Below are 27,789 nucleotides of genomic sequence, written 5' to 3' on the forward strand. Positions count from 1 at the left end.
CTAACTTTCACCAAATACATATTTCGATTGTAAATAACGCATATACTGATAAAGAGAATTTCTTTGTAATAATTCAAATGAACTCAGGCGACATTTGAAAACCACAAAGGACAAGGTAGTAAACAGGATATAGAAACCCAACAAAAAAAGCGCTGCTTGCACGTAACTGGGATCCGGTATACCTGATATTTTAAGCAAAAGTTTGGGCTTGGTAACCAAACACAAAACAATGTTCGGTGGACAAACGAAATCGGAGCGATTAAAGTCGAATAGAGCTATCATTGCACCTTCAAACGTGTGTCGTATAAAACTGCTGTACATGAGAACTTTCTCCCATGTATGAAGGTAGGCCTTCTCAACGGAATAGTTGGCCAGCATAATCCAAACAGCAGCTATATTGGGTCCCATAAAAAGAGCATTCTGGAAATCATAATACAATTAAATGGGAAATTCCTTTGGGTGACTTTAAAGCTTTTAACTTACCAATAGACGCATTCTGCTTCCTATGAGCATACCATAACTGGAGGCTGTCAAAAAGGTGAGCCACGCAATGAGAAAAAATAACATGAATCGAAAAAGTTCCAGCGGTTGATTGCATAACACGTATATTATGCTGGAGGCCAAAAGAGACATTATAAATGAGACAACCATTTGACACGACACCAAGGCCATGAAATAGGAACTTAGGCGATACCATTGATTGAAATGCTCCCTACGTAAATACTGCATTTCTTGAGGAACTGAAAGTGTAAGAATACACATGCAATTGGTTAGGTGGTTAAAGGTTTCTGGATTCATATAATTGGGGGTATACCAATCTTCCCATGTTGTTTGTAATGCAAATTTTGCCCATGAACATTCCACTAAGGAACAGGGGTAAACTTCTCACATATCAATGAGTGCAGTGCGATTCAAGTTTAAGCTCAATAATAAGGGGCCTCCTTTTTATAGCCGAGTCCGAATGGCATGCCGCAGTGCGACACCTCTTTGGAGAGAAGTTTTACATGGCATAGTACCTCACAAATGTTGCCAGCATTAGGAGAAGAAAACCGACGCTAAAAAAATTTTTCTGATAGTCTCGCAAGGATTGGAACCCAGACGTTCAGCGTCATAGGCGGACATGCTAACCTCTGCGCTACGGTGGCCTCTCATGTTGTTAGTAATATCTCCAAATATTTCGTCATATATAAGGTGATCCCATAAGGTATTTATACCTCGAGCTTCTTACATTCCAAATAAAGAATTAATTGTGGCTTCTATGGTCTCAAGAATTCATATCGGGGTATCTATATAACTTCACTCGGATCATAAATGGCACTAATGCTGCAAGTCATAACAGAACTTTTTGTGCCATCCGAGCATAGGTTTATATGGGGGCAATATCAATTTATAGACCGATTCGAATCATACTCGCCAGGGATGTAGGGTTCCGAACAGAAGTCCTTGGGGCAACTATCAGTCAAAACGGATGAAAATTTAGGCCTCAATAGCTTCAAGAAGTCAAATCCGAGATCCGGTTTATATGGAAGCTATATCAGTTTATAAACCGATGCGGATCACACTTGGCAAGAATATTAGAAGTCATATTCCGGCACGGGATAGCTGTGAGCACCACACAGGGTGGATCATTAAAGTCCGATCTGTGTGATGTGCATTGGTGTAAAGAGAAGGTTAGCTGCAAGCTACCGAACGCGTCCACAGAGTAGCTGCAACGGAAGTCGCGGACAATCAGCGGTATCAAGCGAAGAGTTTCAGGGAGATGCCGGGCGGCACCTACTCTTGCACAAATACTGAGTAACTATTATGCTCGATATGATAAGGCGAGTTATTGGCGCCTTTAAATAACCAATGGCCAACCTGTTCCCGCCGTGAACGAGCTTGCTCACCTACAGGAGCTTGACGAGGATTGCCACCTCCATATGAAAATGTGGCTAGAACAAAAACAACATACCACAAGTGTTGACGGAAATATTACTTCCATCAACCAAATACTGTCGACATTCGCAGACGAAAACATTATCATAATTTTTCCTATTAAATTACGTACTCACAAACATTTATTTTCTTAATTATCATTTGCTTGAAATCATTATTACGTTAAAATAACGAAACCTTAATTATAATATTTTATACTGCATATCGATTAGCATATCAATTCTAATATGCATGCTTGATCATCTGCGTGGATGACTCTTTTTCACCCCTCAAATGGGACTATCACTTCACTTCTTGTTATTTCTGCACAGAAAAAATGACTCTGAGAAAAAACCTACTAACGAATTTGTATGTGAAACTTTAAATTCTCAACGAATTTTTGCATTGAATTGTTGAAGTAGGTTTGTTGACACAAATAAATTGTTGCAGGAAAAATAACAAATTTCGTCGTAGGTTTTCGACAAAAGATGTTGTTTTTTTAAAATCATTTTTGTGTGTATTCGTTAAGTGTGCAGAATAAAACCAAACATTTTGAGGGGCTAAATACTGATACATGGCGTCTCACTGCCTTTAATTTTAGAAAAAGGGCATAAGTTCTGATATTGATAGTAACTGGAACAGGTGTTAAGCGATCTCTTTCAAATTTCGTAAATTCTGTGTTAGAAATGCTGCTTTTGTGCGGAAAGGAGGGCCATTTGGCAGCTGCATACAAATATGTTCAGATTTGGTACATACTCAGTTATTGAGATGCGTATGCAACTTACGGTAACGGTGAAAATGGGTAGTAAAAGCGTATTTCTGGGAATAAAACCTTAAAAAGCGAGATTGATTTATCCAAACACAGCACAATTGCTCATTGAAATCGGGACACAAGTATATACGAACTCAAGATTTCATATCAGGAGATCGGTATAAATGGTGCTTTATCAAGCTATAGGTCATCTTTGAACTTAAGGCAATAGAGAGATTTCATCAAACGACGATCTAGTATTTATACATTGTATGTTTGAAAATGTATAATTTCATGTGTTGCAAATGGAATAGAAACAAGTAAGAGCGTGCTAAGTTCGGCCGGGCCGAATCTTATATAGCCTCCACGCATTTGTCGAGTTCTATGCGATATCTCTTTTTAGACAAACATAGAATATTGAATAAGAACTGTTATGCTATTGGAGCTATATCAAGTTATATTCCGATTCGGACCATAAATGAATGCTGAACATTGTAGAAGTCATTCTGTAATATTTCAGTTCATTCGGATAAGAACTGCGCCATGTAGGGGCTCAAGAAGCAAAATCGGGAGATGGGTTTATATGGGAGCTGTATCAAGCTATTGACCCATTCAAACCATATTAGACACGTATGTTGAAGGTCATGAGAGAAACCGTTGTACAAAATTTCAGCCAAATCGGATGAGAATTGCGCCCTCTAGAGGTACAAGAAGTCAAGATCCCAGATCGGTTAATATGGCAGCTATATCAGGTTCTATATCGATTTACTTAATTGGCTCAAGAAGTCAACATCCAAGATTGGTTTATATGACAGCTATACCAGATTATGAACCGATTTGAATCATACTGAGCACAGTTGCTAAAAGTAATACCAAAACACTACGTGCGAAATTTCAGTTAAATCGAACGAGAATTGCGTCCTCTAGAGGCTCAAGAAGTCAAGACCCCAGATCGGTTTATGCGGCAGCTATATCAAAATATGGACCTATTTAAACCATACTTAGCGTAGTTATTGTAAGTGCTACCAAAACACTACGATCAAAATTTCAATAAAATCGGATAAGAATTGCGCCCTCTATAGGCTCAAGAAGTCAAGATCCAAGATCGGTTTAAATGACAGCTATACCAGATTATGAACCGATTTGAACCATACTTGACACAGTTATTGGATATCATAACAAAATACTTCGTGCAAAATTTCATTCCAATCAGATAAGAATTGCGCCCTCTAGAGGCTCAAGAAGTCAAGATCCAAGATCGGTTTATATGGCAGCTATATCAGGTTATAGACCGATTTGAACCATACTTGGCACAATTGTTGGATATCATAGCAAAACACGTCGTGCAAATTTCATTCCAATCGGATAAGAATTGCGCCTTCTAGAGGCTCAAGAAGTCAAGACCCAAGATCGGTTTATATGGCAGCTATATCAAAACATGGACCGATATGGCCCATTTACAATACCAACCGACCTAGACTAATAAGAAGTATTTGTGCAAAATTTCAAACGGCTAGCTTTACTCCTTCGGAAGTTAGCGTGCTTTCGACAGACAGACGAACGGACGGACATGGCTGGATCGACATAGAATGTCGCGACGATCAAGATTATATATACTTTATGGGGTCTCAGACGAATATTTCGAGTAGTTACAAACAGAATGACGAAATTAGTATACCCCCCATCCTATGGTGGAGGGTATAAAAATACCCAACTCTTCGGTGGTGTGTATATAAACATATACCGCATTTTTGGCTTGTAGAACATTTGGTAGGTTTCAGTCGGGTTTGGTAGGAGTTTTCTTAAATTTTGGTAGGAAATAATTTTCTTGAGTGGCAACACTAGTTCCAACTACTTGTGCGTCGCTATTCCTGTCTAAACCCCTGCCTGCTAACGAGCTATTCTCCTGCGGGCATACCATACAAATTGAACAACATCCTGGTTTGCAGAATGACCAAACAAACTCATGCAGATTTGTTTTAGAATTGGTTTCCAAGTACATTCATATAAGAAAGACTTATTTCTTTGGATTTCTACATTGTCACCGACTTCCACTTCAACCATGTTGCAATCATCTGGATTATATGAATGTGCAAACTTATTTTGCTCTTTTACTTTGCTATTTATATGGATTTGAAACATTAGGTTTTTTAAATCGAATTTATGGATGCTTGGGTTGGATTTTATTTTAAAACACTCCCTTCATTTTTAGACGTCAAGCGACAACATTATAAGTATCCTTAACAAATTCTAATATTATAAACTTCGGCCTTATTCACAAAACTTAATGTGAATTTGAAATAGGTTTATGTGACAGATTTCCTTTAAATAACAGTCGAATATACCTATTTCAAATCTATGTTAAGTTTCGTGTATAAGGCTGTTATTTGTTAGCTAAACATCGATATCGGTTTATATGGGACCGATTCAAGTCTTATCCGCCACAGATGTTGGAAGCCGAATCGGAAGAAATGGAGGCCTATGGGGTTCAAAAATTCAATACTGGGGAAGGGTTTGTATGGGGGCTATATCAGTTTTCTAACCGATTCGAAACTTACTTGGCACGAATGTTGAAACTAATTATACTTGAAAGTAATAATACTTTCAGCCAAATCGGACGAAAATGGAGGCCTCTAGGAACTCAAGAAGCCAAAAGTGTAAATCGGCTTATATAGGGGCCATATTTTAATCTAATCCGATGTGGCCTATTTCCAATCCCCAAAGACCTACATCGATAAAAAGTATATTTTAAAAATTTCAAGCAGCAAGCTTTACGCGTTCGACTGCTACCATGATTTCCGCAGACGGACGGACGGAAATGACTAGATCGATCGTGACAAGCACGGTCCAAATCGGTTAGTAACCTGGTATAGCTCTCATATAAACCGATCTCCCGATTTTACTTCTTAAGTCCTTGCTAGCCGCAATTTTTGTCCTATTTGGCTGAAATTTTACATGCGGTGTTCTGTTACGACTTTCAACAATTGTCCCAAGTGCGGCCTGAATCGGTCTATAACCCGATATAGCTCCCATATAAACCGAACTCCAGATTTGACTTCTTGAGTCCTTAAAGGCCGAAAAACAATCCTGTACCAAATTTGAAGACGATCGGTTGAAAATTGTGTCCTGTAGTTTGTACACAAATTAACATGGAGAGACGAACAAACAGACGGACATAGCCAAAACGAATAAGAAAGTGATTCTGATTCGATCAGTATACTTATCAATGGATCTATTTCTCTTCCTTCTGGGTGTTACAAACAAATTCACTTAGTTATAAAACCCTGTGTAGTGTATAAAAAAATTATTTTATTAAATGCCATCTTAGGTGATACTTACCATAGGCCAACATGGGTGACATGGCCAAAAAGAGGAACATAACTGAGATCAATACCACCAGATTGTAATTAAATAGTCCATAAACAGCATCATTACCAATGTTGTGATAAGTTACGCCCAAAATTACTGATAGGAATATGTTGGTAAATACCATCAATTTAATATTTGTCTACAAAAAAAAATAAAATTGAAATATAACATATTAAACAAACAAAAAATAAAATTGATATATTGTTACATAGACCTTTACAACATTTTCGAATCCCTAATAATGTCTATAATCTATCAATGCAATGTGGAAAAATCCGGGCTTTTTCCAGCTCCATAATGAAAAATTTTTACTTATGAGTAAGCAATTTTCTAATTATGGAATATCTAAGGGCTTTAGCTGTTTACTTATCTTTCCTTATCCTTACCTTATCTCTCCACATTTGATGTATAATTCTACAAAATATCCACAAATACTCAATGATCCACGCTGTTTTCCATTCATAAGTACCAAAGTCCGGAGAATCATCATCCACGCTGTCATAAACACAGGGACGATGGTTTTGTTGATTTTCTGCAATCACAGGTGACCATTTTGAAATTTTGCCATTTTGTATAGCATTTACCAAATCGTTGTGATAGTTGCCATAAAAATTTGTAGCCACTTCAATAACTGCAACAATTGATAAAAAAAGTTGGGTTTAGCATTAGTAAATTTGTTGTGATCATTGGTAACGAATTTCTTTAATGACTCAAAATTTTGACATGATGACTTAAACCTTTTGACATGATTTGAATTCGTAGGCAATCAAAAAGGATCAAACTGCCACATTATTTAAGTAAAAAAATTGTCAGTAGATTATTTGTTTGTAACACCCAGAAGAAAGAGAGATAGACCCATCGATAAGTATACCAATCGACTCAGAATCACTTTCTGATTCGATCCATGTTAATTTGTGTACAAACTACAGGTCGCAATTTCCATCCGATCCTCTTCAGCCACGTTTTGGAAATTGGAAAAATTGGTTCAGATTTAGATATAGCTACCATATACAGGGTGGCTGATGAAAGCCGCTACCAAAAAAAAATGTAATAACTTTTTTTCTATTTAATAATAATAATTTAATAATTAATTTAATTAATTAATTAATTAATTTAATTAATAATAATTTAATAATTAATTTAATAATTTAATTTAACATGAATAAAAGAAAAATGTATTCCATACACCGAAAAAAAAATGTAGCAATATTCATCATTGTAGCAATATTCATCAGCCACCCTGTATATGTTCGTCGGAGTATTAATGTAATCGTTGCAGAAATAATGCGATAAAATAGTCATTTGTTAACCGATTCTCTCTAAGGGTGGACCCGGTCCTTAAAGACTGGATAAACCAAATGCTAAGGAATAAGTGGATAAATTGTGTGTCGCATGGCATAAATATAAGGGAGAAAGTGGCAAAGGGCACGCCACAGTGGGGGCATTTTATCGCCACTCCTATGGGTGACCACCATAAATGACCTATAACGGATGCTGACTGAGGAGGGATTTGAACCCGTCTGCTACGCAAACGATGTTATAATACTTCTAAGGGGTAAGGATCCGAACGAGCTATGCAGAAGGGCCGAAAGGGTCTTGCATATGGCATATGACTGGGCTAGACCAAAGGTCTCAAAGTTAACCCAGAGAAGACTGAAATATGCATGTTCACGAGGGCGACGAATGTGGGCGAATTTAACGCACCACGTTTCCTCAATAAGACGATTTCGAAATCTGACAAGGTCAAATACTTAGGTGTGATTTTGGACAGGAAACTGTATTGGAAGTGTAACATTCAGGAGCGTACTGCAAAGGCTCACAGATGTTAAACACTATGTAGACGGGCCGTAGGCTCGAAATGGGGCCTGAATTCGAGAACAGACCACTGGCTCTACAGGAGCGTGATTAGACAAATACTTACTTACGCCCCAGTAGTTTAGTGGACTGCTATGGAGAAAAGTGGAACATAAGGACCATACAAAAGGTTCAGAGAAAATGTTGTCTTGGCAAAGGCGGAGCGATGAGGGCCACGCCTACTAGGGCACTGTGGGCCGATTAAGTGAGAGGCAGCCACTGCGGCTATGAGACTTAAGGCGATGGGAGATCGGTTTGAGGATGAGAGCAGCTCATACCCTCGCGGTATAATCGTGGCGACGATAGGAAATCTGGAAGGAAGGGAAGCGGTTTCCGATTGGATACCTGAAATGAACCTTGAAGTCGAGTGCTAGGCACTGCTGCCTTCGGCACAGTCTTGGATTGACGGAACCCTAGTATTGCCATCTGGAAGATCATATTACACGGGTGAATCAAAAATGGAGGACAAAGTGGGCGTGGGGGTCTACATTGAGAACCCAGGGACTGAGATTTGTTTTCGACTGCCTGACCATAATACGGTCCTGCAGGCGGAGATCCGGGCGATCACGGAATGCGTGAAGTGGTGTGGTGCTAACGCGAGGACGTCGAGTGTGAACATCTTTACCGACAGTAAAATTGCCATAAGGGCAATAACAACCAGAACGGTAAGGTCACGAACAGTCTTTCAGTGTAAGAAGGAGATTAACGCCGTCTCTGAGGAAGGCAAAATCCGCACCGTTTGGGTGCCGGGCCATAACGGAGTAAGGGGAAATGAAAGGGCAAAGGAAAGACGATTTGGCGGTGAAGGCCAGAGAACTGCCGTCAATAAACATGGTTAACCGTCAATGAACATGGTTAACATAACATGGAAGCCTTTCGGGTCGGCGCAGTCCGAGTTAAGGGCGTGGGCGACGAATGCGCATGCAACATTATGGAACAGCGAAACGGCCAGACGATTTGGCGGTGAAGGCCAGAGGACTGCCGTCAACAAACATGGTTAACATAACATGGAAGCCTTTCGGGTCGACGCAGTCCGAATTAAGGGCGTGGCGATGAATGCGCATGCAACATTGTGGAACAGCGAAACGGTTGGTAGGACGGCGAAAATCCTATGGGGAGATCCAGATCGTGAGAAGACGAGGCTACTACTGTATATATATATATATATATATATATATATATATATATAAAGGGTGATTTTTTTGAGGTTAGGATTTTCATGCATTAGTATTTGACAGATCACGTGGGATTTCAGACATGGTGTCAAAGAGAAAGATGCTCAGTATGGTTTGACATTTCATCATGAATAGACTTACTAACGAGCAACGCTTGCAAATCATTGAATTACAACGCTTTCTTCGACGACTTCCACAATATCTATAAAGTTTGGTCGATATCGGTTCAGATATCGATATAGATCCCATATACCTCGACAGATTTTGGTTAATTTGTTATTATGTTGTCATTTCTCAACCGTATGTATTACAGTTTGAACATTATTGCCGAAATTTGCTACGGATTGTTAATATCTCATCTGAAAACATCCGCCGAGGACCATTAAAATTGTTTTGCCTTTCCTTACTGGTTTCATAGTTTAATTTGTGTTTTTTTTTCTTTATAGAGGCTATATTTGGTACATGTATCAAATTACTGTTTAGCACAGTGTAATTTCCTATCGTTAACTAAATGTGTCTAAGCCTAAAAGTACGCTCACTTTTTAAATTGTTTTCAACATCATAAGCTCCAATAATGAACATTGTAGATGCCATTGTGTAATTTTTCAGTCCATTCGATCGATTCAGACCATATTGGACACGTATGTTTAAGGTCATGAGAGAAGCCGTTGTGCAAAATTTCTGCCAAATCGGATGAGAATTGCGCCGTCTAGAGGCTCAAGAAGTTAAGATCCAAGATCAACTATATCAGGTTATGTTCCAAGACCTACGATCGGTTTATATGGCAGCTATATCAAAACATGGACCGATCCGACCTTCACTAATAAAAAGTATTTGTGCAAAATTTCAAGCGCCTAGCTTTACCCCTTCGAAGGTTAGCGTGCTTTCGTCAGACAGGCGGACGAACGGACAGACGGACGCCCATTGCTAGATCGACGATCAAGAATATAAATACTTTATCGGGTCTTTGACGCAAATATTTCGAGTTATTCAAGCAGAGTGGCGGAGTTAGAATACCCCATCCTATAGTGGTAACTCAAAGTTATTAAATCTTATTGGATATAGTTAAGACTAAATAGGTCGGTTTTCTGCTCTTAGAATCCTCGTATTTACTGGAGTTTTCTCAATTTTAGTGACCCTAGCTATATGTTGAGAACTTTTGATTATTAAATTTTCATAACTTACTGTAATCGGCAGGATTATGGGTGATGGGGCAGGTCAACTGGAAATGCTGTAAATATGGTACAATACCATTAACTGTGCCCTGGTAAATACATTGCCCTTCAGATAATACATAGACTTTATTGAACATCTGAAGCAGTCGGGCTGAGGGACAGTGTGCGGAGCAGACCACAGTTCGACCAGAATCAGCAAGCCTTTTTAATAGAGTTACACACTGTGTGGCAGAAAATTCATCAAGTCCTCTGAAATAACAGTTATTAGTATCTGTTATAGGAATATCTTTGAAAGAACTTTTACTTAAAAACTAAGGCTTCTTCAATCTTTACCTTCAATACTTCCGTACTTACGTCGTTGGTTCGTCCAAAAATAATACTGCAGGATTATTTAGCAACTCCAAGGCCACACAAAGGCGTTTTCGCTCACCTCCAGATATATCAGAGATCCTTGTATGGGCCTTATCTGTGAGTAGAAATATATTCAAATACTCATTTATCACCTTTTGACGTTCGGATGGCGTAAAATTGTTGATCAATTTGAATCTCGAGGCATATTTCATAGTTTCCAAAATTGTAAACTTTGAGCTGATACAATCTTCTTGAAATATATAGCGAGATAATTTTCGTAATCTATTCACATTTTCCAATTTATCATTTACTTCAATGCGACCAGATGTCTTGCGAATTCTGCAAAAAATTTTACAAATTACAAAAATAAATTTCGATCTCGTAAAAAGTCGAGGTATCACTAGAACTTGCAAACTATTTGCTAATAGGTTAATGCATGCAACTCTAATTTTAAATATATGAAAAATTATGCTTAAATGTTCTTAAATATTTACTAAAATAAAGTTCCAATGGTCCCAAATCCTTAGGTATATGTACTCTATTGTGAGCTCGGATTCAATAACCAATATACACCAGACTGGCTTAATATGCTACTTAGATTGCAAAGTTCATGATTTTATGAGTTATGAAAGACTTAAAAGAAAAGTTCTCTAGGGTTTTAAGACATGAAGAAGAAATACCAACGGATTTCGATTTAATGAACTCCCACGATGCAGTAATATCAGAAAGATCTTTCTTCAGCGTTCTCCTCAATGTTAACTGGTCTTCCGTTTCCTTGCGGACCCAATCCAACGGCATAGGTTAGGTTACGTTTAAGTGGCAGTCTGCCATCAGACTCACTTAGACATTTTCGTTCATTGTGATACCATTGTGGAACAGAAGAAGGAAGATGCCTTCTAGTTCCTACCGTTGAACCATCCAGATCACTTTTAAAAGCCCAACAACTTGCGAATGTTCACATCCGCTAAATCAGACAGGTTCTCAAAGAAACCTAATTTGGAACTCCTTCTGACTGCTAGTGCGGGACACACACACAGAAAGTGTTCTATAGCCTCTTCGTCTTCGATGTCCTCACAGCTTCTACAAAAGTCGTTGCTGGCAACCTTCAGTCTGTCAGCATGTTTTCCGATTAGACAGTAACCTGCCATGATGGACACAATGATTGAGACGTCAGTTCTAGCCAATGACAGCAAAGCAGTAGACCTCTTCAAGTATAGATTAGGCCACATAGTTTTAGAATGCTCACATTCCACTCTTTGTGACCATCTATCCTTCGTTGTCCTTCGGACCTGGTCCTGAAAACTTAGCTTACATGTCGCTAGAGGTATACCCACAGATTCCAATCCCTGGAGTGTGTAGAGTTGTTCCTAGTCTCACAAGCTCGTCCGCTTTACAATTCCCTGGGATATCTCTGTGGTACGGCAGCCAGAACAGGTGAATTTTGAACTATTCAGCCATCTCGTTAAGAGATCTGCGACAGTCGAGGGCGGTTTTTGTGTTCAGAAACACGTTCTCTAGGGATTTAACGTCTGCCCGATTGTCTGAGAAGATATTAATGTCAATAGTCTTTATAAAATTATATCTTAGCCATTCCATCACTTCCTTAATTGCAAGGATCTCCGCTTGATACACACTGCAGTGGTCGGGTTACCTTTTCGATATGACCAGTTCTAGATCTTTGACCAGTTCTTGGTCGTTTAATTTGGAACCATCCGTATAGAAATCTATACAACTTCTGTTACCAGGGATATGGTAGTTCCAATCGGTTTCATCAAGAATAGTGGTACAGTAATTTTTATCAAAAGCGGCTCAGGTAGGGTGTAATCCACACTGCCTGGAACATCGGATATTGTATCAAGGATAACTCAGTGTCCGTAACCGCTACATGACCAATGAGAAAGCTCCTTTAGGCAGTGGTCGCTGCAATTTGTCTAGCCACAATGTCTAGAGGCATTATATCTTGCATAGAAATCTGTGTATCAGATGGTCCTCAGCGCGGCTGTGATGCACAAACAAGCCATCCTTCGGATCCGGTTGAATATTGAACAGTAGGTGGACTTTTGAAGCGCAGTCCACCAGTCCACAATACGATATAGCAGAATGATGACGCGCGATCTAAACCCCCAACTTTTGCCAATGGCGCTCTTACAGGTTTATAGGCCATCCGTGCTACTTACAAAATCCTTAATTGTTTTCTATGCCACTCCCCTTAGTTGGTTCATGTCTGGAATTGTGTCTCCACCTAAGTGCCGGTATCTGTTAGATGCGAAAGCCGGGCAATGACAAAGGAAATGCTCCAATGTCTCATCATCTTCCCCGCATGCTCTACACATTATCACACTTGCCGCACCGATTTTACATAAGTGAGCATGTAGTCCTATGGGTCCCGTTATGATACCAATAACTATACTGATCTCCTTCTTACTTCACTTCAGTAATGGCCTCGTCTTCTCACGATCTGGATCCCCCCATAGGATTTTCGTCACCATCCCCCCATAGGATTACCGACCGTTTCGCTGTTTCACAGGGTTGCATGCGCATTCGTCGCCCACGCCTTTAACTCGGACTGCGTCGACCCGAAAGGCTTCGCGTTAACCACGTTTATTGATGGCAGTCCTCTGGCCTTTGCCATCATCCTGCAAGACTGTTCGTGACCTTACAGTCCTTATGGCATTTTTACTATCCGTACAGATATTCACACTCGACGTCCTCGCGTTAGCACTACATCACCTCACGTATTCCGCTATCGCCCGGATCTCCGCCTGCAGGACCGTATTATGGTCAAGCAGTCTAAAACAGATCTCAGTCCCTAATGTTTCTTCAGCAATTTCCTTCATTTTAGTATTTGCGTTGTGCAAAGCTAGAAGGTATTCTTTTGAAATACTGTCCTTTATCATACCGCTTACTTCCCTTTTTATATCAACGTTTCAGTTTTTATACCCACCACCGACGGATGGGGGTATATTCATTTTGTCATTCCGTTTGCAACACATCGAAATATCCATTTCCGACCCTATAAAGTATATATGTTCTTGATCAGCGTAAAAATCTAAGACGATTTAGCCATGTCCGTCCGTCTGTCTGTTGAAATCACGCTACAGTCTTTAAAAATAGAGATATTGAGCTGAAATTTTGCACAGATTCTTTTTTTGTCCATAAGCAGGTTAAGTTCGAAGATGGGCTATATCGGACTATATCTTGATATAGCCCCCATATAGACCGATCCGCCGATTTAGGGTCTTAAGCCCATAAAAGCCACATTTATTATCCGATTTTGTTGAAATTTAGGACAGTGAGTTGTGTTAGACCCTTCGATATCCTTTGTCAATTTGGCTCAGATCGGTCCAGATTTGGATACGATTCACGTTACGGTGAATGAACACATTTCGAACCGAACACTGATTTTGGTAATAAAATTCAATGATTTGCAAGCGTTGCTCGTTAGTAAGTCTATTCATGATGAAATGTCAAAGCATACTGAGCATCTTTCTCTTTGACACCATGTCTGAAATCCCACGTGATCTGTCAAATACTAATGCATGAAAATCCTAACCTCAAAAAAATCACCCTTTAGCTGCCATATAGACCGATCCTCCGATTGAGGGTCTAAGGCCCATAAAAGCCACATTTATTAACCGATTTCGCTGAAATTTGGGACAGTGAGTTGTCTTAGGCCCTTTGACATGTTTCTTTGATTTGGTCCAGATCGGTTCAGATTTGGATATAGCTGCCATATAGACCGATCCTCCGGTTTAGGGTCTTAGCCACATTTATTATCCGATTTTGATGAAATTCGGGGCAGTGAATTGTGTAAGGCCCATCGACATCCTTCGTTAATTTGGCTCAGATCGGTCCAGATTTGGATATAGCTGCCATATAGATCGATCCTCCGATTTATGGTGTAAGGCCCATAATAGCCACATTCATTATCCGATTTTGCTGAAATTTGGGAGAGTGAGATGTGTTAGGCCCTTTGACATATTTCTTCAATTTGGTCCAGATCGGTTCAAATTTGGATATAGCTACCATATAGACCGATTTCTTAATTTATGGTTTTGGGCCCATAAAATGCTCATTTATTGCCCGATGTCCCCGAAATTTGGAAAAGTGAGTTAAGTTAAGCCCCTTGACATACTTCTGCAATATCGCACAGATCGGTCCAGATTTGAATATAGTTGCCATATAGACCGATCTCTGGATTTAAGGTTAAGGGCCCATAAAAGAGGCATTTATTGTCCGATTTCGCCGAAATTTGGGACAGTGCTTAGTGTTAGGCTTCTCGACATGTTTATGCAACTCGGCCCAAATTGGTCCAGATTTGGATATAGCTGCCATGTAGACCGATATCTCGATTTAAAGTCTTGGCCCCATAAAAGGCGCATTTATAATCCGATTTCACTGAAATTTGACACAGTGACTTATGTTTGGCTTTTCGACATCCGTGTCGTATATAGTTCAGATCGGTATGAGGTATATGAGTATAAGGTATGAAATTTTCACCGAATTTTGATGAAAGGTGGTTTACATATATACCCGAGGTGGTGGGTATCCAAAGTTCGGCCCGGACGAACTTAACGCCTTTTTACTTGTTTTATATTCCATCTACATTTTGTATTACACCTAATTGGTCAATTAAGTTTGATTATGAAGAATGAATTTAATATAGCGCGATCTCTCCATTACCTATTATCTTTTCAGCTGTCTGCATTCTTTGGCTCTGAACGATAGTTTCGTGGTTATCTGTCCCACTATTTGAAATCATTATTTCCAAGTGCAATGACCTGCATACCCTTACCTAAAATTAACCAAAATAAATATGAGTACTTACCGATAGCCTGCCAAGAGATTTATTAATGTAGTTTTTCCACTTCCAGATGGACCGATAATGACGGATAATTCACCCGATCGGAATTCACCAGTTATGTTATTCAAAATTATCTTTTCTGATAAGAAATGAAATAAATACAAGAAAGTAAAAAAATTATTCAATTTTGGGAGTTAGCTTTGTTTTCACAAGCATTGGAAATGATAAGTGTTAACGCAACGCAACATTATCTTTAGCCTAGAAACAAATTCAATTGAATTGTTTTCAGAATGCTTATTTTTGGAAAATGCCACTTAATGCATTTGATACGCATTTCACTTCGGATCTCAATCGTTAGCATTTGAATGGACTTTACCGTAGTGCATATGGATGTCATGGCTGAATAATTGAAGGTTAAGTCACTTACCGAAACCAGAAAATGGAAAGGCACCATAAACATTAAGGATGATAGAAGATGCCGACAAATAGTAGAAAATGTAAACAAAGATTGAATGTAAAATGAAAACAAGTTGACATCTTCAACGGGAAGTACTGTCAATAATGCAAAAAATTTTTTCTGTATGGATTATTAGATGTAATATTAAATTAACTGGACAAGTCCCGCTCCGCTCCGCCTTCTTTCACTCTCTTATTTTATCTTAGCCCTATTCTGGTACGGTCAGGAAATAGTGCTGTTTGTTGATAATGGTCCGGCTTTTCAGATATTTCTCCCCAATGTGGATATCATATTGGTGCTCTACTCCCAAATTTCTTCATTGGAGCCTTATATTGCTATGGTCGGTAAATATGTCTGGTATGGGGGTGTTTTTGGGGGTGAGTGGACCCCCATGTATCAGATTCGTGCTCTAGTCTCAAATACCTTTCATTTGGGCCTAATATTGTCATTATTGGTTCAAATTTCCATTTGGCGGGCTTTGAAGGTGGGGCGGCCGCCCTAGACATCCAACCTTAAATAAATATACCAAATTTCTGTTTTTGAGTTATTATCAACAAACTAAATTTCGCTTAAATTGTCCCACCCATCTCCGAGATCTAGCGTTTTTGAAAATAGAGTATGGGAGGGTCTGCCTATTAAAGTTTGGATGTTAGATCTACTCCATTTTCCTGGTTTTTGTGTTGGATTGGAGTAGCCAAACCCTTTGTCACGAAAGTGGATATCAGATTCTTACTCTACTCCCAAAAACCACACTTGCGTTACATATTGCTATAGTCGGTATGTGTATATGTTTGGTTTAGGGGGAGCTTATGAAGTCAGCCGTCCCTGAAAATCTTGGCCATATAACAGATTTCAGATTTGAGCCCCTTTTTGCCTTAATCCACAAATATGCCCCGTTTTAGGGTGGGCGGACACCAACGCACTTAGCCCTGAAAAACATGAGCATCGTGCTCTACTCTCAAAATTATTTTATTTGAACCTAAATTGTCATTGACTTAGGGAGAGTTTATGGGATGAGACGACCCCCGAACATTTGGCCTCAAAATTGGATATCAAATTCATTTTTATACCCACCACCGAAAGATGAGTATATATTCATTTTGACATTCCGTTTGCAACCCATCGAAGTATCCATTCCCGACCCTATAAAGAATATATATTCTTGATCGTCGTAAAAATCTAAGGCGATCTAGCCATGTCCGTCCGTCTGTCTGTGGAAATTCCGCTACAGTCTTTAAAAATAGAGATATTGAGCTGAAACTTTGCACAGATTTTTTTTGTCCATAGGCAGGTTAAGTTCGAAGATGAGCTATATCGGACTATATCTTGATATAGCTCCCATATAGACCTATCTGCCAATTAAAGGCCCATAACAGCACATTAATTATCCGATTTTTTAAGACAGTGAGTTGTGTTAGGCCACTCGATGTCCTTCTTCAATTTGGCCCAGATCGGTTCAAATTTGGATAAAGCTGCCATACAGATTGATCTCTCAATTTAAGATCTTGGGCCCATAAAAGGCGCATTTATTGCCCGATTGCGCTGAAATATGAAACACTGAGTGATGTTGAGACTTTCGATATCCCTCTTCAATTTGGCCCAGATTTGGATATAGCTGTCATATAGACCGAACTCTTGATTTAAGGTGTTTGGCCCATAAAAGACGCATTTATTATCTGATTTCGCTGAATTTAGCTAAGTCGGATAGGATATGCCTCTTCTAAGGGCTGAAGAAGTCAAATGGGAAAGTTGGTTCGGATTTGGCTTATTTGCAATTCCAACTGATCCACTTCAATAAGACTACTTCCTACTTGAAAAAAGTTTAAAGCTGCTAGCTTTGCTCCATATAAAGTTTGTTTGATTTCAACAGGAACGCGTAAATTTAAAATGTCAACAAAACACTACATGCAAAATTTCAGACAAATCTGATGAAAATTGAGGCTTGTAAGGGCTCAAGGGAGGGAGATCAGTTTATATGGGAGCTATATCTAAATCTGAACCGATATGGCCCATTAGCAATCCCCAATGACCTACATCAATACTAAGTATCTGTGCAAAATTTCAAGCGGCTAGCTTTACGCGTTCGACACGCGATCGAGACGAGCAAGAATAAATATACTTTATGGGGTCTTTGACAAATATTATTACAAACGGGAGCTACAGATTTTATGGGGGTGGGTAAGCCCCCCACCCGCAGTACCCCCTAGCTATAACAATGCCTGCCTTACATACCGATCTCTAGATTTAAAGTTTGGGGCTCATAAAAGTTCAATTTATTAAACGATTTCGCTGAAATTTATCACTAGAAAAGCACGTTTATAACTCGATTTCGCTGAAATTTGACACAGTGGGCTGTGTTAGGCTCTTCGATATTCGTGTTTTATATGGTTCAGATCGGTCAATATTTGGATATAACTGTCATATACATATACCGATTTCCCGATTTCTTTCATAGCCCTCCTGAATATAGTGGATATCGGACTTTATTCAAACATAACTACTATGGGTTTAAAAATGATGAACCAGGCTTTGAGACCTATACAGCCATGTTTCCTTTTAGTTAAACTGTAGATTTGAATTTGGCCTCTGACTGTATTTACTTCCTAAAATAATTGTATATGATGACCACTTTTTTTCAAGGGTTTGAAGGCTTATCAAATGTTTTCCACCTTGTTGGAAGGTGGAAGTACAGTAAAAACGCACGAAGTTCGGCCGTGCCGAACTTTTGATACCCACCACCATGGATATATTTATTATCAAAATTTATTATGACCTACTATATCCACATTAATATCAAAATTTTTTCCGATCTTAATCATATTTGGTTCAGGTGCCGAGAAGCTCTATACAAGTAACAGTTCGAAATGTCAGCGAAATTTAGTAATAAGTGCGCCGTTCCTGTAATGTAATGTGACCTAATTCGGATGATCGATGTATATGACAGCTATATCTAAATATGGTCGATCTGGACCATATTTGGGTTGGATGTCGAAAGTCTTAAAGCAGCTCACTGTTTCAAATTTCAGCAAAATCAGAGAATAAATGCGCCTTTTATGGTTTTTAGGCTCTAAAGCTGAAAATTGGTATCTATGGCAGCTGAAAATAAATAAAGCCTGGTCTGAACCATTTTCGAAACAGATCTTGGGAGTCTTAATACAACTCACAGTTTCAAATTTACGCGAAGTCGGGTAATAGATGTGCCTGTTATACACCTAAGACCTAAAATCGGCAGATCGGTCTATATGGCAGCTATATTCAAATATGTTCTGATCTGGACCATTTTTGATTCGGATATCAACGGGCCCAATAAAACTCATTGTTCCGAGTTTCAGCAAAATTGGTTAATAAATGCGTCTGTTATAGGTTTAATAAATCGATATATCAGTCTATATGGCAGCTATATGTAAATATGGTCCGATATACACCATATTCGGGTCGGATATGGAGACCTTTAATCCAACTCAGTATTATAAATTCCAGCAAAATCGTATAAATGCGACTTTTATGGTCTTTAGACCCTAAAGCTAAAGTTCGGTCTCAATGCTGAATCTAAATATAGCCCGATCTGGACCATACTCAGGACAGATGTTGGGAGTTTGATGCAACTCACTGTTCAAAATTTCAGCGTGATAACAACTGACTGACACACAGACGGACAGACACATGGACATCGTTTAATCGTCTTAGAATTTTACAACGTTCCGAAATATATATACTTTGTAGGGTCGGAAACGGATATTTCTGTGTTACAAACGGAATGACTAAATGAATATACCCCCTATCCTATGGTGGTGGGTTCAAAAATACAAGGTCAGTTCAACAGAAAAAGTGAATATTAAATCGATTGAAGTTTCGCCAACTACCCCAAAAATCTTTAACGATTTAGTTTGTCGGTCTGTCTAAATTTTGTGAGCACACTATAGTCATTTGAAAAGAAGATGTCAAGCTGAAAGTTACTTTTTCAGCACAACAAGTGCTGGAATGTAAAGCAGATGTAGTCCTATGCAGCTTTTGAAATGCATGCTCATGCTCGGCGAATGGAAATTGTCCAACGAAAGGAGCGGGAGGAGGAGTCCCTCATGCGTCTTGGGTACTGATGAGAGAAGGGAGATCGGTTTGTACGACTCCCCCTAGCTCGTGTCCTTTCCCAATGGATTCAGACTGCCCATCTTCCAAACATCGGGTACTACAATATATGGGAGCTATGTCTAAATCTGAACCGATTTCGAACAAACTTTATAGATATTGTAAAAGTCGTCGAGGAAAGCGTTGTTCAAAGTGTTGGGAACATTGGTCAATAAATGCGCTTGCAGTGGCTCTAGGAGTGAAAATCGGGCGATATATATATATATATGAGAGCTATATCTAAATCAATTTTATTGCATTATTACTGCAAATCGGACGAACATATACACGGGAGCTACATCCAAATTTTTTCCAATTTCAATAGGCTTCGTCTTTAAGTCGAAAAACATGTCTGTACCAAATTTTAAGACGATCGGATAAAAATTGCGACCTGTAGTTTGTACACAAATTAACATGGACAGACGGACAGACAGACAGACGGACATAGCTAAATCAAATCAGAAAGTGTTTCTGAGTCGATCGGTAGGCTTATCAATGGGTCTATCTCTCTTCCTTTTGAGTGCTGCAAACAAATGCACTAAGTTATAATACCCTGTACCACAGTAGTGGAGTAGGGTATAAACAAATTGGTTTCCAAGCAAGCAAATAAAAAACCAACCAAAACAAAAATCAGCTGTTTTTGTGCAAATTTTCACTGGACTGTCACTGGAACGACTTGTTCGCGTACTTTTGCTTGCAAATTTTTTTAAAGAGAGTTAAATGGCTCTTACTCTCCAGCAATTTATCTTTTGTTTTAGCCAAATAAAAGTTTGGCCTGGGCATAAAAAATGTTATTTAATTGTTGTCCATGTGTTTATCAATATACAGCCATTAAGTAGTGCCTAATCTAAATACGCATTATATGTTAATCGATTTTATGAGTTTGTATTATGATTATTTTGTTTATTTTGTTTGAGGTATACTAATGAATTATGTGGAGGATAATTTATGGAGGAACTCCCAGTAAATAATTAAACGGTTCAGTTCGAATCTTTTCTTCCCGAAAGCTAATTACTTTGATTATGATGACCTTTGATTGTCACGTTTCCAGCTGACTGTCACGATCCAGCTGTCGATATAAACTATCTAGCAACATTCTACCCAGGAGTATATGTTTAGCCCACCCATTTGAGACCAACATTCAATTTAACGGTTTCACCTGCTGCACACAATACAGATTGAATCTAGTCAAACTTTGCGTTGTTTTTTACACTTATCACTTGTTTTTTTCTTATTAACTGTTGACTACATTCAAAATTTTTGATATTTACTTTCATTTCTGAGCTTCACTTCATATGAAAGATCTGCAAACTGTATGTTTAAAGCACAATCGCGAGATAGTCTTCTAAATATAATTTCCCGATCCTCATCGCGTGTAGACGCACGGCGATTAGCTTTGCCCATGTCTATGTCCGAATTTAAACTGATAGCGATTTTTCTTTTTAATTCGACAAAAATATTGAAAAAATTATCATTTAATTTTATGGATTACAAACAAAATGAGTTAACGATAGGGAAATACAAGTGTATTATGCCAATGACCATAAAACTGGTATATGTCACAAATTATTTAAATTCAAGCATTTAAGGCTATCTGTTATTAAATTTTTGATATCCGATAGGGGTACGGACTCTCCCCTTCAGGTTACGCTGATAAGAGGTTGAAGATTCTGATCCGCCCCATGACTTTATGGACATATGTAAACCTAACCCAGTAATCGGCTTGTTGGGAACCATTAATTCGAAAATTGTCCCTGAAGAGATATATGTCATATTTTCCGTTTTTTCTCACAAAATCCTTAATCGTTTTCTATTCTAGCCCTAAGCTGGTGCAATTCTAGTATGCACACCCAAGTACCATAGTCTGTTAGCTGCGAAAGCATTGAAAGCTTCGACATAGGAAATGTTCCAACGAACAGTGGAACAGAATTGAAAAAAAATAGTAAAAAATATTTGAAAACGGATAGAGATAACTCTTTGAAATTTTAAATGGTTAGAGCTAAGGTGTTTGTTTATTTATTTTATCATCTAGTGGCAGCTGGATAAACCATACAAACAAGTAAGAGCGTGTTAAGTTCGGCCGGGCCGAATCTTATATACCCTCCACCATGGATTGCATTTGTCGAGTTCTTTTCCCGGCATCTCTTCTTAGGCAAAACCGGAGATAAGAAAAGATTTGCTCTGCTATTAGAGCGATATCAAGATATGGTCCGGTTCGGACCACAATTAAATTATATGTTGGAAACCTGTGCAAAATGTCAGCCAATTCGAATAAGAATTGCGCCCTTTGGGGCTCAAGAAGTAAAATAGAGACATCAATTTATATGGAAGCTGTATCAGGCTATAGACCGATTATAAACACGTATGTTGATGGTCATGAGAGGATCCGTCGTACAAAATTTCAGGCAAATCGGATAATAGTTGCGACCTCTAGAGGCTCAAGAAGTCAAGATCCCAGATCGGTTTGTATGTCAGCTATATCAGGTTATTGACCGATTTGAACCTAACTTAGCACAGTTTTTGGAAGTTATAGCGAAACACGTCGTGCAAAATTCCAATTGGATAAGAATTGCGCCCTCTAGTGGCTCAAAAAGAAAAGACCCAAGATCGGTCAGGTTACTGACCGTTTTAACCCTACTTGGCACAGTTGTAGAATATCATAGCAAAACACGGCGAATGCAAAATTTCATTCCAATCGGACAAGAATTGCGCCCTCTAGAGGCTCAAAAAGTCAAGATCGGTTTATATGGTAGCTATATCAGGTTATGGACCGATTTTAAGCATACTTTGGACAGTTGTTGGAAGTCATAACAAAACACACCGTGCAAAATTTCATTCCAATCGGATAAGAATTTCGCTCTCTAGAGGCTCAAAAATCAAGACCAAGATCGGTTAAAATGGCAGCTATATCAAATCATGGACCGATATGGCCCATTTGCAATACCAACCGACCAACACTATTAAGAAGTATTTGTGCAAAAACCCGCCGTAAGGATTCTGCATTCACTCTCATGCGCTCAGTAGACGCATACGAACCCGCAGCAACGGATTCATAATGGAATGGAGTCGGCAACGTCATCGAATCCGTAGTGAGGGATTTCGTCTCCGACGCTATCGGGATACAGTAGCAGGAGCCAGAACAGAAATGGCTCTCTCTAGAGGCTCAAGAAGTCCTCTAGAGGCTCAAGAAGTCAAGATTCAAGATCGGTTTATATCAAAATATGGACTGATTTGAACCATACTTAGCGCAGATTTTAGAGGTGATACCCAAACATAACCTGCAAAATTTCAGTCAAATCGGACAAGAATTGCGCCCTATAGAGGCTGAAGAAGTCAAGACCCAAGATCGGTTTATATGGCATCTATATCGAAATGTGGACCGATTCTGCCCATTTACAATCCCAACCGAAGTACACTCATAAAAAGTATTTGTGCAAAATTTCGAAGAGATCGGGAGATCGGTTTATATGGGAGCTATATCCAGTTCTTGGCTGATTTTAACCATACACAGTTGTTAAGAGTCATAACAAAACACTATGTGCGAAATTTCAGCCTAATTGGACAAAAATTGAGGCTTCTAGGAGCTCAAGAGTCAAATCAGGAGATCGGTTTATATGGGAGCTATATCCAAATCTGAACAGATATGACCCATTTGCAATACCCAACGACCTACGTTAATATTAAGTATCTGCGCAAAATTTCGAGCGTTAAGCTTTACGCGTTCGACCGCTATCGTGATTTCAACAGACGGACGGGTGAACACAGCTGGTTGACTCAGAATGTCGAGACGATCAAGAATATATATACTTTATGGGGTCCTAGATCAATATTTCAAGGTGTTACAAACGAAATGTCTAAGTTAGTATACCCCCATCCTATGGTGGTGAGTATAAAAATTGTGGTCTGTACGGTATGCGGTATTAGAAAGCGATTCTAAGTCGACCAGTGTAAAATGGGACTATCTCTCTTCCCTCTTTCTTATACACACCGTACCAATGTAGTCAAAGAAACATTTTTCTGGCAGGTGGTGAGAAAAATTCGTTTATATTATTTTCAACTTAGGCCATTGTTGCTTTTAGTGGCACTATTGGAGATTAGATGTGTAATCACGGAGAGATTCGGGTGAATTCTGCGTTTCACATTTTGTTATTATCACGTAAACAAAAGACCAAAATTAATTCGTTCCCTTCGGGTGAAAAACTTCTTTAGTTTCAGTTTTATAATGAAAATGTAGGAATACTTCAAACTTACTTCGTGTGATATTAACAAGCTGTTTTAAATTGATGAACGAAAATTTAACATGTAAAAGCGTTCCAAGATCAGCCGGGCCGAATCTTATATACACTCCACCATGCATCGCATATGTCAAGTTGTTTGAATGACTTTTTATACCCACCACCGAAGGATGGGGGTATATTCATTTTGTCATTCCGTTTGCAACACTTCGAAATATCCATTTCCGACCCTATAAAGTATATATATTCTTGATCAGCGTAAAAATCTAAGACGATCTAGACATGTCCGTCTGTCTGTCCGTCTGTCAGTTGAAATCACGCTACAGTTTTTAAAAATAGAGATATTGAGCTGACATTTCGCATAGATTCCTTTTTTGTCCATAAGCAGGTTAAGTTCGAAGATGGGCTATATCGGACTATATCTTGATATAGCCCCCATATAGACCGATCCACCGATTTAGGGTCTTAGGCCAATAAAAGCCACATTTATTATCCGATTTTGCTGAAATTTGGGACAGTGAGTTATGTTAGGCCCCCCAACATCCTTCGTCAATTTGGCTCAGATCGGTCCAGATTTGGATATAGCTGCCATATAGACCGATCCTCCGATTTAGGGTCTTAGGCCCATAAAAGCCACATTTATTATCCGATTTTGAATTTTGAAATTCGGGACAGTAAGTTGTCTCAGGCCCTTCGACATCCTTCGTCAATTTGGCTCAGATCGGTTCAGATTTGGATATAGCTGCCATATAGACCAATCTCTCGATTTAAGGTTTTGAGACCGTAAAAGGCACATTTATTGTCCGATGTCGCCGAAATTTAGGACAGTGAGTTGTGTTAAAACTTTCGATATTATTTTTCAATTTGGCTCAGATCGGTCCAGATTTGGATATAGCTGCAATATAGACCGAACTCTTGATTTATGGTTTTGGGGCCATAAAAGGCGCATTTATTATCCAATTTCGCCGAAATTTGGGACAGTGAGTTCTGTTAGGCTCTTCGACATTTATCTGCAACTTGGTCGAAATCGGTCCGGTTCAGATCGGTTTATTTTTAGATATACCTACTAAAAAGATCAAAATTTGGTTTTATACAGTTGAACAATGACTTGTACTTATCAGCATTTGGTCCAAATCGGAACATATTTCGATATAGCATTTTTCGCCGGATTTGACGAAAGGTGGTTTACATATATACCCGAGGTGGTGGGAATCCAAAGTTCGGCCTGGCCGAACTTATCGCCTTTTTACTTGTTCAAATACATATGAGCTATTGACCGATATGGATCGTACTTATCATGACTGCTAGAACTCATAGAAAAATGCCACCTCCAAAATTTCAGGCAATGCGAGCAATGATTGCGCCTTCCAGAGGTTTAGAAAGTCAAATTGGGACAATCAAACCATGGACCGATTTGGCCCATATACCATCCCAACCAACCTACACAATAAGAGGTATTTGTGTAAAATTTCAAATCAAGGTTAGATTTAAGTGGAAGTCTGCCATCAGACTCACTTGTGATACCACAGGAACAGAAGAAGAAAGATGCCTTCTAGTTCCTACCGTTGAACCATCCACATCGCTTCAAAAAGCCCAACAACTTGCGAATGTTCACATCCGCTAAATCAGACAGGTTCTCAAAGAAATGAGAACCTAAAATGGAACTCCTTCTGACTGCCAGTGCGGGACACACACACAGATGTTGTTCTATAGTCTCTTCTTGTTCAATGTTCTCACAGCTTCTGCAAAAGTCGTTGCTGGCAACCTTCAGTCTGTCAAAATGTTTTCCGATTAGACAGTAACCTGTCATGACGGACACAATGACTGATATGTCTGTTCTAGCAGTAGACCTCTTCAAGTCTAGACTAGGCCACATAGTTTTGGAATGCTCATAGCCCCCTCTTTGTGACCATCTATCATTCGTTGTCCTTCGGGCCTGGTCCTGAAAACTTAACTTGTCGCTAGAGGCTAAAATTTTTAGGGTAATTCCTTGTCTCGCAAACTTGTCCGCTTTACAATTCCCTGGGATATCTCCCATCCCAGAACATGTGAATTTTGAACTGTTCGGCAATCTCGTTGAGAGATCTGCGACAAGGTAGGGAGGTTTTTGTGTTCAGAAATACGGTCTCCAGGGATATAATGGCTGCTTGGCTGTCTGAGAAAACATTTAGGCCAATCGTCGTAATGACATTATATCTTAGCCATTCCACCACTTCCTTTATTGCACGGATCTCCGCTTGATACACACTGCATTGGTCTGGTTAACCTTTCCGATATGACCAGTTCTAGATTTTAAGATTAAACCCCAAAGCCCACCTGGTTGCTTAGTTTGGAACCACCTGTATAGAAGTCTATATAACTTCCAGCATTGTATCAAGGATAACACAGTGTCCGTAGCCGCCACATGACCAAAGAGAAAGCCCCCTTAGCCTCACGGCAGTGGTCGTAGCAATTTGTCTACCCACAATGTCTAGGGATATTAGATGAAGCATTTAATTCACTGCATCAGATGGTGTCGTTCTCAATGCAGCTGTGATGCACAAACAAGCCGTCCTTTGGATCCGGTTGAGTATTGAAAAGTAGGTGGACTTTTGAAGCGCCGTCCACCATATCACAACATCATATAGCATTATAGGTCTGACAACTGCAGTGCATGACTCGCGGTCTAAACCACCAACTTTTTTTAATGGCTCTCTTGAAGGTGTATAGGGCAATAGTCTTGCCCTTTCCTATTGTTGGTAAATAGTATTAGGGAGAAGGTTTTAGATGTGAAATTATGTTCGGTAAATCTAATCGACGAGGTTCATGATTGGAGCGTCTCCAAGGAGCATTCCTTCTCAGACCATCGTTACATCAGGATTAGAATAGCACGGCCAGCGCCAAATTCGATAAGCTTCCGGAATAAATTGAAAATCAACTGCCCAAAACTCGGAAGGCTGATCAGAAGAAGACTTGGACAAGATAATTTAGGTTGTCCAAGCATAGAACACATTGACGAAAATGTCAACTGGATTACGAGTGCACTGGTGGGGTCTTTCGAAGATAGCTTCGGAAAAGGAAATCAGCCCAAGAACAACCCTGTATGGCCGGGGAAATTCGTAACATTGGAAAAGAGTTCCACAGACTTTACAACAGAACACGTCGTAAAAGAACGGAAGTTGACTAGGATGTGTTCTACACACGGCTCAAGCAATACAATAAGATTGCCAGGACGGCAAAACATGCCTCCTGGAAGCTTTTCTGCGAACAGGTAAATAGCATTAACGACACCGCCAAGATGAAAAAGTTTCTCCCAAAAACCCAGGTCCAAACTGAAACGTTAGTAGACGACAAGGGAGTGATAACAGAAACAACAGGGGACATGTTGAGGCTTTTGATAAAAATGCATTTTCCTCAGGATACGACGGGACTCACGGAGACAACGGAGTCTTGGAATAATGATCGAAGACTTATTATAACGGAATTTATGATCATGGAAGCCTTGAGGACCTTCAAACCATTAAGGTAACCCGGACCTGATGGAATACTTCCGGCGTTGCTACAAAAGATGGCCAAATATCTGGCGCCGCATCTGGCCAT

The 27,789-nt window shown here is 39.3% G+C and overlaps 1 protein-coding gene across 1 annotated transcript; it reads right to left on the reverse strand.

Annotated features, from left to right (window-relative positions):
* On the reverse strand, nt 1–27,789 carry LOC106091871 (ATP-binding cassette sub-family G member 4). Its single transcript, XM_059369854.1, has 11 exons — nt 27,660–27,789; nt 22,963–23,086; nt 21,247–21,413; nt 15,821–15,945; nt 15,418–15,536; nt 10,593–10,928; nt 10,249–10,487; nt 6,421–6,665; nt 6,005–6,173; nt 484–740; nt 1–420 (listed from the first exon to the last, which is right to left on the reverse strand). Exons 1-11 carry the CDS (start codon nt 27,787–27,789, stop codon nt 1–3), a joined length of 2,331 nt encoding a protein of 776 aa, XP_059225837.1.

Source organism: Stomoxys calcitrans, chromosome 5 (genome assembly GCF_963082655.1).
Source record: "Stomoxys calcitrans chromosome 5, idStoCalc2.1, whole genome shotgun sequence".
NCBI lineage: Eukaryota > Metazoa > Arthropoda > Insecta > Diptera > Muscidae > Stomoxys > Stomoxys calcitrans.

Bases quoted from the DNA above. Each gene is read 5' to 3' on its own strand.
- LOC106091871 (XM_059369854.1), bottom strand. From the start codon at position 27,789: ATGGCCAGATGCGGCGCCAGATATTTGGCCATCTTTTGTAGCAACGCC. The intron at 21,414-22,962 runs GCGGGTTTTTGC...CGAATTAAAAAG, and splicing joins GTGAATGCAGAATCCTTACG to AAAAATCGCTATCAGTTTAA. The intron at 10,488-10,592 runs GTAAGTACGGAA...CTGTTATTTCAG, and splicing joins TTTTTGGACGAACCAACGAC to AGGACTTGATGAATTTTCTG.